Source organism: Jaculus jaculus, chromosome 6 (genome assembly GCF_020740685.1).
Source record: "Jaculus jaculus isolate mJacJac1 chromosome 6, mJacJac1.mat.Y.cur, whole genome shotgun sequence".
NCBI classification, from domain to species: Eukaryota; Metazoa; Chordata; class Mammalia; order Rodentia; family Dipodidae; genus Jaculus; species Jaculus jaculus.
In genome coordinates this window covers 26,993,218-27,009,130 of record NC_059107.1, presented here as the reverse complement: position 1 = coordinate 27,009,130, position 15,913 = coordinate 26,993,218, and the positions used below count along the sequence as shown (strand labels likewise).

General features: G+C 39.9%; 1 protein-coding gene across 1 annotated transcript in view; it reads right to left on the bottom strand.

Moving 5' to 3' along the window:
- LOC101607464 (ran-binding protein 17) overlaps positions 1-15,913 on the bottom strand; it is a 161,550-nt gene that overhangs the window by 84,167 nt on the left and 61,470 nt on the right. Inside the window, exons 5-6 of the mRNA XM_045152176.1 lie at positions 10,962-11,025; positions 10,767-10,875 (exon numbers count right to left, since the gene is read on the bottom strand). Coding sequence (XP_045008111.1) covers positions 10,767-10,875; positions 10,962-11,025 — 173 coding nt within the window. The remainder of the gene's footprint in view (positions 1-10,766; positions 10,876-10,961; positions 11,026-15,913) is intronic.

Below are 15,913 nucleotides of genomic sequence, written 5' to 3'. Positions count from 1 at the left end.
TTGGAAATGAAGCTTCTGCAACAAGGTTTCTGCATTTCCAAGGTAAATATGTTTAAACAAATATAAACTCAGAACTTTAACATTTTAACCACTCTATAATGCTCTACTGTAAAATGTCCCCATGCCCCAATGAGCTTATGATTACGTTTCGGACTTAATTCCCAGCTGGTGGTCAGGATGGAAGTTTGTGGACCTTTAGGAGATAAACCCTTGCTGGAGAAGGTGTGTTGCTGGGGGTGGGCTTTGGGATGTTACAGTGCAGCCTGGCTTGCGACTTTCTGCCCACTCTTGCTGCTTCCTCCTTGCTGATATGAAAATGTCAGGTCCAGCTGCTCCTGCCATGCTTCCCACCACCACGATTAAACTGTCCCTCAAAACTAGAGGGCAAAATTAACCCTGTCCTTCCATAAGCTGCTTCTGGTCGGATGTTTTGTCTCAGCAATGGAAAAGCAGTTGCTATACCCTCACTTCGTATTCTGTGCTACAGATCAAACATTTGTCAACTCTGCATCTTGCAAAATAAAAAAATCTTTTTCCTGGGGCTGGGGAGATGACTCAGCAGTTAAGGTGCTTGCCTATAAAGGTTTAATCACCAGAGGTTGATTCCCCAGACCCCACATGAAGCCAGATGCACAAAGTGGTGCATGCATCTAGAGTTTGTTTGCAGTGCCTAGAACCCTAGTATGCCCATTCTCTCTCTATGCCAGGTGTGGTGGTGCATGCCTTTAATCTCAGTAATCAGAAGGCTGAGATAAAAGAATTGCTGTGAGTTTGAGGCCAGCCTGAGACTACATAGTGAATTCCAGGTCAGTCTAGGCTAGAGGGAAACCTTACCTCAAAAAGCAAGTTTTTTTCCAATAAAATTTTGTGAGGCAAACGTATGAGGAACACAAACAGAAATGTATCAACTGGGCATGACGGTGCCTGCCTGTAATTCCAGCATGTGGGAGGTGGAGGAAGGAGGATCAGAATTTTCAGATCATCCTTGCTAGACAGTGTATTACACTCAATGCCTGCCTGAGATAAATGAGACCCTGCCTCAAAAAATATAAAATGGCATAAACCAGGGGTATGAACAGAACTTCTATTTAAATTCACTCATTCTAGTGCCTTCTGTGCTCACTCTACCTAAAGCAGACCCCTTTCCAACTATATTCCAACCAAGTACCTTGCTTTTCTTATGGGACTTACTAGATAACTGCTACTGTGTGTCTCCTTGAGCAGAATATAGGTAACATGTAGAGGCTTGTTTGCCTTTGATCACAGCTGTCTCCTAGCGTTTACAAGAACAGTGTAGCATTCAAGACAACTAAAGGGGCTAACTCCAAAGCTTATTATATGCACGCATGGAGTCTGGTCTGGAACTTACGTGAAAAGTGCTTATGTGTCTCTTCTTATATTGAACCCACTATGGCAAGTCACTTGTTCCCAGGTTAATCCCTCCCCCCCCCCCGCCAGTGGAGGAGATGATATCAGAAGTTAATTCTGACTTTGGAGTTACGTTTATGTTTCACTAAGCACTGTTCCACGCTACTGCACCACAGTGCGTCTAATCACTGAAGCTGGAGTACTGGCTGGTTTTGTTAACACCATGCAAACAACTTTACACAGCAGCTATTAAGGAGACTTCTCTATCATTTGTACTGCCCACAGAGGTAGCATTTCCTGAATCTGGTGCCACAGGAGAAAGTGTGAGCTCACTATTTTACAAATTTACATTCAAATATGCCGTCATATATTTAGTACGCCAAATGCATGCCACAACTTATGACAAATAATTGAAGATGCAAGTTCTTTTTAATAAGGTTCAAAATCTAATATGATTTGAAGTGCTAATTAACAGACTATCCCAGTTCTGAACAGTAAATATTAATAAAACATTTAAACTTTCCATCAACCACAGAGAAAAATGATAAAAATTCTTTTTTTTCTTTTTTCGAGATAGGGTCTCATTCTAGCCCAGGCTGACCTGGAATTCACTATGGAGTCTCACTCAGGGTGGCCTTGAACTCACGGTGATCCTCTTACCTCTGGCTACCAAGTGCTGGGATTAAAGGAGTGCGTCACCACGCCCAGCTATAAATTCTTTCCTTAAAGGAAAATGCACAGCTAATCACCTTGTCTGGCTTTCTAAGGGTGCCATTAACAAAGTAACTATTTTTTTAAGTTCCAAATCCATTTTCTTTTAGAGAAAACACATGTTGAATAGGAATGCTTTTTAGTGTGTTGGCTGCCAGATACTTGATTTGTAGAATATTTTATTATTATTTTGTACAGTTTAAAACCTTGAGTAATTGTGAAGTAATGAAGGAGGACCAGGAAGTTCAAGGTCACCCTCAGTTACACAGTGAGTTCAAGGCCAGCCTGGGCTACATAACACCCTGTTTCAAGAAAAATTCAAACCAAAAAAAAACTACAAAAGCTACAGCCAGTGCAGGCCTGTGCCTGAAGAGAGGGGCATGATTCACAATGCAATCTTGCAGACACAAAACGGCCTTGGGATTCATGACCTTGCAGTGCCTCACACTACCTACATAAGACCTTCATAATAGGGGTAGATGATGACATCAAAACAAAAGAGAGACTTACTGGAAGAGTGAGGGGGTTCGATGGAGGGTGGATTTGAGAAGGGAAGAATGGGAGTAGGGGAGGGAATTATCATGGCTTATTGTCTATACTTAGAGGAGTGGTCAAAAAAAGTAAAAAAAAAAAAAAAAAAAAAGAGTGGCAGTAATTCACCACATCAGAATTGACCTTCCACTCCAAGAAACCTGGAAGCATATAGCCAGGCAAGGTAGTTTGCGCTTATAAATCTAAACTCGCAGGAGGCAGATGCAGCGAGAGCTCCAGTTTCAGGCAGCTTGAGCCACACAAGTCTCAGACAAGCCTGTGCTACACACAGGGAGATCTTGTGTTACAAAACAAAACAAAGCAAAGCAACTTGTGTGCACATGTTCATAGCAGCATTACTTCTTAACAGATACATAAACAAAACACAATACACTTGTACAATGAAATATTCAGTCACAGAAAAAAAAATTATCAATACATGCTAAGACACAGATAAGCCTCAAAAATGTTATGCTAAGTGAATGACAGACACACTATATACTGTAGGATTCTATTTATATTAAGTGTCCACACCAGACAAGAATATTTTTTTTCTTTTTTTTCCGGTTTTTTGAGGTAGGGTCTTGCTCTTAGCCCAGGCTGACCTGGAATTCATTATGTACTCTCAGGTTGGCCTCGAACTCACGGCCATCTTCCTACCTCTGCCTCCCAAGTGCTGGGATTAAAGGCATGCGCCGCCATGCCCGGCTCCAGATACAGAATATTAGTGGTTACTAGGAGATTGGGAGCCATGAGGAAAGTAACTTCTTTCTTTTTTAAATTTTATGCATTTGCTTGCAAGCAGAGCAGGAGAAAAAGAGGAGAGAGAGAGAGGGAGAGAGAGAGAGAATATGAATGAGAATGGGTGATTCAGGGCCTCCAACTGATGCAAATAACTCCATACACATGTGCCACTTTGTGCATCTGGTTTTTTGTGGGTACTGGGGAATCGAACCTGGGTTGTTAGGCTTTGCAGGCAAGCACCTAAACTGCTAAGCCATCTCTCTAGCCCAAGAGTGATGATTCTTTTTAAGTATTATTTTGTTTTTTTGAGATAAGAGTCTCACTCTAGCCCAGGCTCATCTGGAAGTAGTCACTCTGTACTCCCACCAGGCTGGCCTTGACCTCACAAGTCTTCCTACCCCTGATTTCCAAGTGCTGGGATTAAAAGGTATGCACCACCACACCCAGCACAAGAGTAACTTCCTCTTCTTCTTTTTTTTTTGAGGTAGGGTTTTACTCTAGCCCAGGCTGACCTGGAATTCACTACACAGTCTCAGGGTGGCCTTTAACTCATGGTGATCCTCCTACTTCTGCCTCCGGAGTGCTGGGATTAAAGCCAGCAAGCCTGGTTCAAGAGTGACTTCTTAATAAGAACAGTGTTTCTTTTGGGAAGCTAATAATGTTCTGGAATTACATAATGGTGGTGGTGGTTCCACAACCATGTAAATATTCCAAATATGATAAATACCACTGAATTATTCATTTAAAAAGGCGAATTTTGGGCTGGAGAAATAGTTTAGTGGTTAAGGCGATTGCCTGCAAAGATAAAGGACCATGGTTCAAGTCCCCAGGACCCATGAGAGCCAAGAGCACAAGGTGGCGCATGCATCTGGAGTTCATTGGCAGCAGCTGGAGGCCCTGGTGTGCCCATGCTCTACCTCCCCCTCCCTCCTCTACCTCTTCTCTCTCTCATAAATAAGTAAAAATAAAATAAAATATTAAAAGAGATGAATTTTGTGGCATAAGGATCCCAGAAACAAAAACAACTACCGCAACAACCTAGATTTGTTCTTCCTTCCCTTTTAAATATATGCAAACAATGAAATGGCTCATTTCCTCTAATTGGAATGTAAATAGTAGCTAAACTACAGGTTATTGGGATGTGGGAAAGGACAAGCAAGTTAGTGAAATAATCAGTGATTATTAATGATGGCAGATTAATATTGTGAAATACTCTGGCATCAGTGATAGGATTCCTCAAAGATAACCACGTTGTAATCATTGGGAAATGTGAAGGTGTTAGTTTATATGGTAAAGACAAGGCTGCTAATCAACTGTCTTTTTATTTTATTTTTATTTGAGACATAGAATGAGGGACACAGAGAAAGAAAGAAAGAGAATAGGTGCTGCCAGGGCCTCCAGCCACTTCAAATGAACTCTAGGCGCATGCATCACCTCATACATCTGGTTTATGTGGGACCTGAAGAATCAAATCTGGGTCCTTAGGCTTTGCAGACAAGTGCCTTAACCACTAAGCCATTTCTCCAGCCTTCAGCTATATTTTAAAAATATTTTAATTATTTAATTAAAAAAATTTTTTTGAGGTAGGGTCTCACTGTAGCCCAGGCTGACTTGGAATTCACTATGGAGTTTCAGGGTGGCCTTGAACTCATGGTGATCCTCCTACCTCTGCCTCCCGAGTGCCGGGATTAAAGGCATGCGCCCGGCTATTATTTTAATATCAATTAACATATTGCAAGTAGAGAGAGACAGAGAGGAGAGAGACAGAGAGAATGGACACTCCAGATGCATGTGTCACTTTGTGCATCTGGCTTTATGTGGGTACTGGGGAATTGAACCAGGGTTTTAGGCTTTGCAGGCAAGTGCCTCAACTGTTAAACTCTCTTTTTAGCTCCTTAACTGTCTATTTAAAAAATTATTTATTTATTTGAGAGAGAAAGTGGCAGATAGAATTGGCATTCCAGGGTCTCCTGCCACTGCAATCATACTCCAGGTGCATGTGCCACCTTGTGCACACGTGTGACCTTGAGCATCTGGCTTGTGTGGGACCAGGAGAGTTGAACATAGGTCCTTAGGCTTTGCAGGCAAGTGCCTTAACTGCAAAGCCATCTCAACTGTCTTTTAAACAGGAAATTTGCTGGGTGCAGTGGTACACACTTGTTATTCTAGTGCTTGGAAGGCTGAACCAGGGCCAGAATCTGGTCTCATTCTAATTTCCTGCTAAATTGATTTTTGGCCATCTTTGAAATGACTTGTGATTTCAGGAAGGGTAGGCTATTTGAGAATCTGTCAAGAAGTATCACCAGCTATTCCTTGTAATATGGAAGTAACAGCCCCAATACTGAGGGGACAGCAGGTGCACAAAGAACACTGAACCTACCTGGTTTTAGGTGGCAGGCAGGGCTTTGACCCTCAAGTTTTTCTTGGCTAATAGTTACTAAGGACTTACATTATTTTAGGAATTACTCTAGGTCCCCCTGCATATGTACCTTTATCTAACTGAAGTCACATGACAATCCTGTAGAAAAGTATGGCCATTCAATAGGTAAGAATACTGAGGCTCCCTAGGGAAGCTGAATGCTTACTCCAGTTCCCAGGAGAGAAGCACACTACCCAGTGCAGGCACCACTGCTCTTTCTAAGAAGCCATGTGGCACCCTCCAGGAATACCCAAGGTGCGCTGGACTCCACCTTCAAAGCCAGGTAAGTTATTAAAATTGGATCAGGACTTAATGGTTTTTTTTTTTTTTTTGCCTAGAGGGCTTGCTAATTAGTCTTAATTATCTCATTATAGATTCTGAGTATTTCCAGCTGTTTCTTTACCTGGACTGCCCAGTCTCCCACCACCCCCTTCAGAATGTCTATTTCCCAAGTAGTTTCTGCCAAGTCATGGACACAGGTGAAATGATGATGTATCCTTCTATCCATGAGAACACTAGTTATTTCTGGTCATGCCCCTCACCTGCTCAATCTTCCTCAGAAACCTATCCTTATGTTCCTTAACCCTTAAGAAGTAATATGCTTTGTCCAATTATCAGACATAGGACACATTCTAAAAAATATATCTAACTTTCACTGGCCAAACTGCCACATACCACCATGCAGGGGTAATCACAAACACTTACTTGTTCATTTCACAGACTCTTAGAAAGTCATCCTTCTTCTTTCCCTCCACCGCCCCCAAACCTCAAATCATTTGGTCCAAACACTTCACATAAAAAAGTTATTTTTTTTTTAAATTGAGAAGGTGAAAGGTGAAGAAATGTTTGGCAAAAGTGAGTGAAAATATGTGGTGAGATGGTTAACAGTTACATGAGCGACCTTGGGCAAGTCAGTTAATCTCTGTAAATGTTACTTTCCCAACAGATTAACAATGAAATAGCAACTACTTAATGTATCCTGTTGTAAGTAAATAGGGTATGGTATATGAAAGCAGTCTGCAAACTAAAATATTTAACAAATTATTAGTAAAGGACAAAGTTCCTTAGTGTTTTTTTTTTTTTTTTTTTGAGGTTTCACTCTAGCCCATGTTGACTTGGACTCATGATGATCATCCTACCTTAGGGATGCAATGCTTCTAATCCTATTCTTAACAGTAATTATCTATTAGTTGGAGTTACAAAAAGTAAAAAAAAAAAAAAAATTTAGCCTTTTAAAAACTCAATTTGCAACTAATACTTGGTTCTTCACAAAATGAACAGCTTCCCTATAAGCTTGTCTCCATACTTCCCTCTCCAGTATTTGCTAGTAGAATTCACCTCCATTCAAATTATGTTTATTCAAATATTTTGTACCAAACAGCTCATTGGAGGTTCTCCATATACTCTTTCATTTATTAAATACACCAAGTTAATTTTAAAATTACCTCGGGAGCTTTAAAGTGGGTCCTGGAAGGGTAACATGCAAGCACACAGGACTAGTCACCCATTTGTGTAGGCGTGTGTGCTAGCCTGTAAAGGGATTTTTTTTACATTCCTTCTGATAATTTTTGTGAATTCAAAAGGACACAGCTAACATTCTGAAACATTATCACCTTAATGATGAAATGCTTTCAATTTTGTCCTTTATATACAAGTAAACATTTTGTCTAGTTTAGCTAATGTAATTTGATAAAATGGTACAACTGCTTATTGCCAAAAAAAAAAAAAAAATCCCCAATTTTCATCTGAAATACAACCTGGGGCACATAGCATCTAATTAAATTCATAGAAAGTGCAAACTATTGAATAGAACCCAAAATGCATTTCAAAGTAAATACCAATTAATGTGACACCCAATTTCTTTCCCTTTTTCTAATTGCTCCAGTGTGCATGGCTTATATACAAAAAATATTCAATTTATTTTGTAGCATTCAATTAGAATATGCTTTACATTTCAATCCAAGAACCTCATCCAGCTCTTGAAGCAGGGTGCTTAGGTGGGTTTTCTACTTTTTGCTACTTCTTCTCTTCCTAAATCAGTGCTATAGAGTTTACCTTCAATTCTTTTTTTTTTTTTTTTTTTAATTTATATTAGAAAGAGAGAGAGAACGAATGGATGTGACAGGGCCTCTAGCCACTGCAAACAAACTCTACATGCATGTGCCACCTTGTGCATCTGGTTTGCGTGGGTACTGGGGAAATGAACCTGGGTCCGTACGCTTTGTAGGCAGGCACCTTAGCCACTCAGCCATCTTTCCATCCCTGGCTTATTGTTTCTAGGGTGGTTTCATCACCTGTTCTTTTTATTTCTTTCATTTCACACCTGGATCTGTGCTGCTCTTGACTGCAGCAACATCTTCTTCCCGGTTCCATGACAGTGAACGTGCACAGAAAACTATGAAACCACATCTACAGACGTTCCAAAAGCAAAGTTCCACTCAACCTAGACTGTGAGACAAGGCTTCACATAATAAAAACTATGTTCAACAAGACCCAACAAGTGACGTAGAAGGGAGGGCAACAGATGGCTAGTCGGGCACAAGAATGGTGAACTTTGTCACTCTTGAAGGTAATCAGTCACTTGACCTGTTTTGACTTGGAGAGGCCGATGATCACGATACTTCCAGGGAGACCCTGGCAGGCAGAGCGGACTCTGGAAGCACTGTGGTTGCTGCGTACTTGTCACTCATTCAACAAGCACTGAGCAGCTCTAGAAAATACCCAGTCACTACTCTGAAGACTCTTGCCCTTCTGTGGAAATTCTGGCTCTTAGCAAGGTAAAGAAATTGATTATTCATATCACAAATCATCTCTTGACACATACTTATTTTTTTTTTAAAACACTAGTAAGTATGGAAGGGGTATCTTCAGTCATTGTAAATGTTATATGAGAGTAGCTCATGTAATTTTAAATGTATTTTTACTTATTTATTTGTGATAGGGCAGAAAGCATGGGCACCCCAGGGCCTCTAGCTACTGCAAACGAACTCTAGATACATGCACCACTTAGTGCATCTGGCTTTACTTACGTATTGGGAATTGAGCCCAGGCTGGCAGGCTTTGCAGGCAAGTGCCTTTAACCACTGAGCCATCTCCCCAGCCCCTAGCAGTCTTAAACTCCAATCCAGATAAAAACCTACTTATACTAAGTACCCATTATGTACCAAGTAATTCTATTATAGTCTAATTCTGCTTCACTAAAGCATCTAAATAGTATCACAATGTAACATTTTTCTCTTAAAAAAAACAAAACAAAACTTTGAGGGCTGGAGAGATGGCTTAGTGATTAAGGCACTTATCTGTGATGCTTAAGGAGCTAGGTTTGATTCCCCTGAACCCACGTAAGCCAGATGCACAAGGTAGCATAAGGCCCTGGCATTCCAGTTCTCTCTCTCTCTCTCTCAGAAATAAATAAGTAAATAAATAAATAAATATGTAAGTAAGTAAGTAGGTAAAATATTAGCTGGGCTTGGTGGTGCATACCTTTAATCCCAGCACTCGAGAGGCAGAGGTAGGAGGATTGACGAGTTCAAGGCTACCCTGGGACAGGTCAGCTTGGGCTAGAGCAAAACCCTACCTCAAAAAACCAAAAAACAAAAAACAAGCTGGGCGTGGTGGTGCACACCTTTAATCCCAGTACTTGGGAGGCAGAGGTAGGAGAATTGCCGTGAGTTTAGGGCCATCTTGAGACTACATAATGACTTCCAGGTCAGCCTGGGCTAGAACAAAACCCTATCTCGGAAACAGCTTCCCACCCCTTGCAAAATTTTTTTTAAAAAGGAAAAAAAACAACTAAAACGTTGAACTAAAAAATATCAATGTAAGCCAGGTGTGGTGGCACACACCTTTAATCCTAGCACTCAGGAGGCAGAGGTAGGATCTCTGTGAGTTTGAGGCCACCCTGAGACTACATAGTGAGTTCCAGGATAGCGTGGGCTAGAATGAGACCCAACCTCCAAAAAAAAAAAAAAAAAATCAATGTAGCCAGGCATGATGATGCATGCCTTTAATCCCAGCACTCGGGAGGCAAAGATAGAAGGATTACCGTGCGTTCAAGGCCACCCTGAGACTACACAGGGAATTCCAGGTCAGCCTGGGCTAGAATGAGATCCTACCTCAATCCACCCCTCCAAAAATGATCAATGTGTATTTTATTTTTTTTAAATTTATTTATTTGAGAGCGACAGACACAGAGAGAAAGACAGATAGAGGAGAGAGAGAGAATGGGCACGCCAGGGCTTCCAGCCTCTGCAAACGAAGTCCAGACGCGTGTGCCCCCTTGTGCATCTGGCTAACGTGGGACCTGGGGAACCGAGCCTTGAACCGGGGTCCTTAGGCTTCACAGGCAAGCCCTTAACCGCTAAGCCATCTCTCCAGCCCTCAATGTGTATTTTATTATAGGTTAGATATATATTTCAAAAGAATCTCATCTTGGGAAATAAATTTTATCAGTTATTCACACTATGTTTACTTAAGTTTCTCATACATCAGCTGATATTAAACAATATTAAGTAAAAGTAAATCATATTCAAAAGAGTAAGTAATGTAGAGTCTTTCTGGCTGTCAATATCAGTGACAAGGGGGCTAGTGTGACGGGATATGGAAGAGTCTTTGCTGTGCTGAGGCTCTGTTATGTCCTATTTTTAAGTTACTACAGACGGATGAGAGGTGGCTTTGTGTGTGACGACCCCATGGAAAAGGAACTCTTGGCCCATTACATTTTCAGGTTCTGAAGTTATAGGTGACATGGTCTATTTCTGGGAAATTTCCACATTTCCCTTTAACTCTTAGTGGTTGAGTGCTTGCAACACTAGGTTCAATCACCAGTACTACAAGAACAAAGTTTTATCTTTTGGTTGTAATGCTAACAGGCAAATGCTCAACTTCTTAAAAATTAAAGAAACCTGTAGAAGATGACAACTTTTAACAAGTTAAATAGTATTCTGGCTCCTTCATACTTTGATCCCTTATTCATTCAGCTCTGAAACCTTACCGAGATCTACCATCAGAAGGCGAGTGAGAGCTGTGTAGAAGGTTGTTCGGCACCTGAACTCATTGGGACTGTAACTGCCACTGATGCCAAGAAAAGGGAAGTGTTCACTCTAATGGAAAGCAAAAGAACATCAAAATTACTAATGCTTGATCGAAACTATCCAGAAAATTCTAGTCATTAAAATTTTAGACTTACTGTGTGGTTTTTTAGCATGAATTTCACAGCATCTATTTTCACAAGCTTTTTTAATAGGATATAGGTAATAGATGTTAAGGAATCTGGGGAAACATAATTTGTCTTTTCAAAAACTGTAATAATTCACATAACACAATGAAGACAGCATTAATTTCTACTTAAGAATATATCTTCTTTCTTTCTTTCTCTTGGATTTCTTTCTTTCTTTCTTTTTTTTTTTTGAGGTACAGTCTCACTCTAGCTCAAGCTGGCCTGGAATTCACCATGTAGCCTCAGAGTGGCCTCGAACTCCTGGTGATCCTCTTACCTCTGCCTCCCAAGTGCTAGGATTAAAGGTGTGTGCCACCACGCCCAGCATGTTTTTTTCAAGGTAGGGTCTCATTTAGGTTACGCTGACCTGGAATTCACTATGTAGTCTCAGGCTGGCCGTGAACTCACATCAATCCTCCTACCTCTGCCTCTCGACTGCAGGGATTAAAGGCGTGTGCCAACAGCCTGGCTCCATATTTCTGTTTCTTGAAATAGGCCTTCCTGTAGCCCAAGTTGGCCTCAAACTTACTATGCAGCCAAGGATGACCTTGAACTCTGATTCTCTATCTCCAGAGGGTTGGGATTACAGTTGTGTGCCATCATGCCAGGCTAAGAATAAATATTTCCAAAATATTTCCAAGAATATTCCTATAGAAATGTCTTTCATTCTGTTAAGAATGATAATCCATTATTAATCAATGCAATTACTTTTCAATCTTATATATATTTTAGTTATGGAAAGAAAGAATGAATTTTATAATTAAGACAAGAATTCCTTTACTTTAAACCTTAATATTGGAAAATTAAAACTGACCTTTTTACATTTGGGTGTAACTTGAAGATTTCTTTTTACTTAATGTTACTTCATAATAAAATTATTATAAAAGACCAATAATAGACTTTTAGGAAAAAGAAAAATTATTAAATTTTGATAGTAACTTGCATGTCATTATCTATAGAAACACAGCTGAAAGAAACTAATATTTTTCAGTACTTAAGTGGAAAACATTTTTTTATGTTATTTAATCTGGTCATCACAATTGCAGTGCTAAATATTTTTTTCTGTTGTGCACATAAGAAAACAGAAACTCAGAGAAATTCAATTACTGATATGGTTTCATATTGAGATTTGAGCCAAGGTTTGATTACAAACACCATGCTTTCTCTTAGATCACACTGTCATCTAAACAGGTAAGCTAAGCATAAGGTTGAAAACATGAACAAAGTCTAAATAATTTCTAGTCTGTCATGGGTTCTAAGCACATCCACTTAGTCAGCAGTCACTCTTTCCTCTTCTTTTACTACATTCACGTGCTTTCTGCTAGACTGAACCCCAGTCCTTTCCCACATACTCACTCATGTCATCAAGGCTACAACACTTACGTGGCTCCACCCGTGTTACAATGAAAACACTGGTTCTTTTCCTTTATACCATCTCCAGACATGGTCTCTATAATTTCTTCTGTACAGTGGCACTGAAAGGCTCAATTGTACATTCTAGTTACTCAGGTGGAGGTGTCACAGAGGGTAACACGGAGACACAAGTCAGGAAATGTGGGTCTGGGCCTGGGCACACCATGCAATCATGTGGGATGAGTCTAACTAATGCCCTCAGTTTGCTTCCTCTTGGTTCCCTCTCCAGCAAATAAGGATGTCTGAGTCCAAGTTTCAGAACAGGGTTGTTCTGAAGATCAGGTGAGGCAAATGTCCTTGCCAATTACAGATCAGGGAAGAAAGACATAAAGAGGCAAAGAATTTATAGAATAGGGACTAGCTGCAAAGCTCATGATCATAATTCCATGAAATGGGTCATATCACTTCTGGTTTTCAGATGAGGAAACAAACAAATAATAAAATTGCGTCAAAAATGAAAAAAATAACTTTCCAATATGATATGGACTAGATAATATGACCTAACACTATAGTGGCATTACAATGGCATATTAAGAATGGATATTCACCTTTATTTGACTAAAAACTTTCCAAGGGCAAAGGGGACATCCATACCTTTCCCTCAGTGCACTGTTCTCAGCAGGTACTCAATGCACACTGTGCTTTTCTGGCACACTGAAGGACATTGGGACTTATAGGTATCAAGTTTTCTCTTGCATCAAAAGATGAAGGTTTTATGATTTCTTAAAATCATCAATCACTGAGCAGAGGAACTGCCACTCAAGCTTCATTCAGTTAACCAGGAGTGGGGAATCAATAAACTTAGAAATAGCTTAAGTAATTACTAAATGCAATTCTCTTAAAATTGCAAAGTTAAAAGTGACAGTGTCTATGAATACTGCTATTAACAGGAATCTTCCTGTCAGTGCTCCCAACAAACAGCAAGTCATGTTTTGACAATAAAGTATTTATGGAAGCAATACACAGAGCATTCACAGAGAGAATCGCATCTGCCGGGCAGAATGTCTGCACACTGCATCTGAATGCTTGGTCCCAAGGCTGGCCCTTTTCATTATGTTCTGAAGAAAAAAAATCATTAAGAATTTTTACTTCTTTTTCCAAAAGCAGAAAAAAACCCTAATGATTGAAACTCACCTAATATTCATATTTCCTTATAGGAATTCAACTCAAAGCTGGTTACGACTTAAGAAGACTTGCAATGTTAAAAACTAAGGCAAACGATCATATCTTTATGTTCTTTATACAGTTAGTTTTCTCTAGGAGACTAGAGTCCTTTTAATTTTATTTATCTACTTTCACAATGGGGAGGAGGTTGAGAAAAAAAGAAGGAAAATGGACACTCCAGGGCCTCCTGCCACTGTAAACAAACTCCAGACACATGTGCCACTTCGTGTATGTGGTTTTATTTGGCACTGGAGAATAGCACTCAGGCTGTCAGGCTTTGCAAGCAAGTGCCTTTAACCACTGATTTGATTTGTGTTGTATTGTGGTGTGGTGGTGGTGTTGGTGGTGGTGGTGTTGAGTGTGTATGTTTATGGGTGCATGGGCCACAGTATGCACATAGAGGTCAGAGGACAACTTTGAGAAGACAGGGTCTCTTGCTGCTGCAAACAAACTGCCAGACTGGATTCTCTGGTTGGGATCATAATAGATACATGCACCACTTCACATTTGCCTTTATGCGTGTGCTTTCGAATTGAACCCAGGCTGCCAGGCTTTGCAAGTAAGTGCCTTTAACCATCAAGCCATCTTCTCAGCCCTGAGACTAGGGTCTTATAAGCACTGACTGAACGACAGTGGCACTACAATAGTTTCCAAAGGTTTGCAGCTCACAGCAGCACACACCGTAATGGTGGCGACAATCACAGTGATACACTGGAGTCCTGAGCAGTCCATGAATTTACTAAGGTTACACATGCAACGTGTAAATACGGAATAGCCCAGATTCAGACCCAGTCTGTCATGAAAAGAAGCATGACTTCTTTTCATTAGGTTATGAGTATCCATTTGACTTTGAAGAGACTATAGTCTATTCCTTCAGAGATTAGCACTAGTTCTTAAAGTACAATTGAAACTGAAAAGAGGTCCCAGAAAAGATGGAGAAGCCTAAGGGACCAATTTCTATGAGTGGGCCATCACCGTAGCTAACTGAACAAAATTCCCATCCTGGTTAATAGTAAGCAAAGTACTAAGCAAAATTTCCAGAAAATTTCTATGTGTATCTGTCTGGCTATAAAAACACTGAGACAGGTGAAGATGATCTGGGTGATGGCAAGCATGACCAACAGTAAAGGGCAAGCAAAGGCCAAACAAATGGTGTATCTGATGTAAGAGGTCTCTATCCTTTTAAGAGGAGAATGGCTAAGTAGAGAACACACTGGCTCTTAAATTAGAGTAGCACCCCACACTTTAGTAAATGATCTATCTATACAGCATCACAAAACATGGCTTCAACTCATGGTCAAGTGTATACTGAGTAACTGACATATTTCATCCAATCTAAAATTCTACCAAGTGTAAAGACACCACTGTTTATATACTACCAGGAATGTAAGGTGATTTCAAATGCAATCATATGAAAGATGCATCCTATTTATAAAAATACTAAATGGTGAAAACAATTGCTTTAGAACTGGCATCATGTGCTAGATAACTGGTGAGTGTAACAGGGTGGGTGATGATACTGATAGTCACTGACAGCAGGGGGTAATGACACTGATCTAAGCAAATCTTTGGAGCCACACAGATAGTTCACATAGTTTCTACAGATAGAATTAGATCATGATAATAGAAAAAACCTCACAGAAAGAATATGACATGCCAGAAAATAGTCAATTTTAAAAAGGGGGTCATGTTCATGAACCCTCCTTTCCACTAGACTAAAAGAATTTCAGCAATTACAACTAAGATGAAGCATCTTAAATGATTGTGTATAATTTTCACAAGACCAAGAGGTAAGGCCTAGTCACTTAATATAAGGGGCAATAATATATTCCAAATGCCAACAATGTGAAGTTTTGAGACCACAGAGGGAAAAATACAGCACAATCACAAATAATTGCCACCTAATAGGAGACAAGACTAGTAAATAGTAAACTATATAGCATTCATATTTATATTGATAAGAACATGGTAATTCATAAATATTAAGAAAAAAGTTATGGAAAAGAAAATGAAAGAATTAATATTTACAGCCTAGATGTCCCTCAACTGATGAGTGGATAATGAAGATGTGGCACATTTACACAATGGAGTTCTACTCAGAGAAATGTGTAGGAAATTGAATGGATCTGGAAAGGATTATACTTAGTGAGGTAACCCAGGCCCAGAAATTCAGACATCACATGTTTTCGCTCATATATGGATCCTAGCTGCAAATAATTGGACTTCTATGTGAGTAGGAATAAAACTCAGTAGCAGAGACCAGAATGCTAGAAAGGACATATAAAGGAAATAGGAAGGTGGTGGTGGTGGGGGACTTAATAGGATAGCATTGTATATATGTAAGT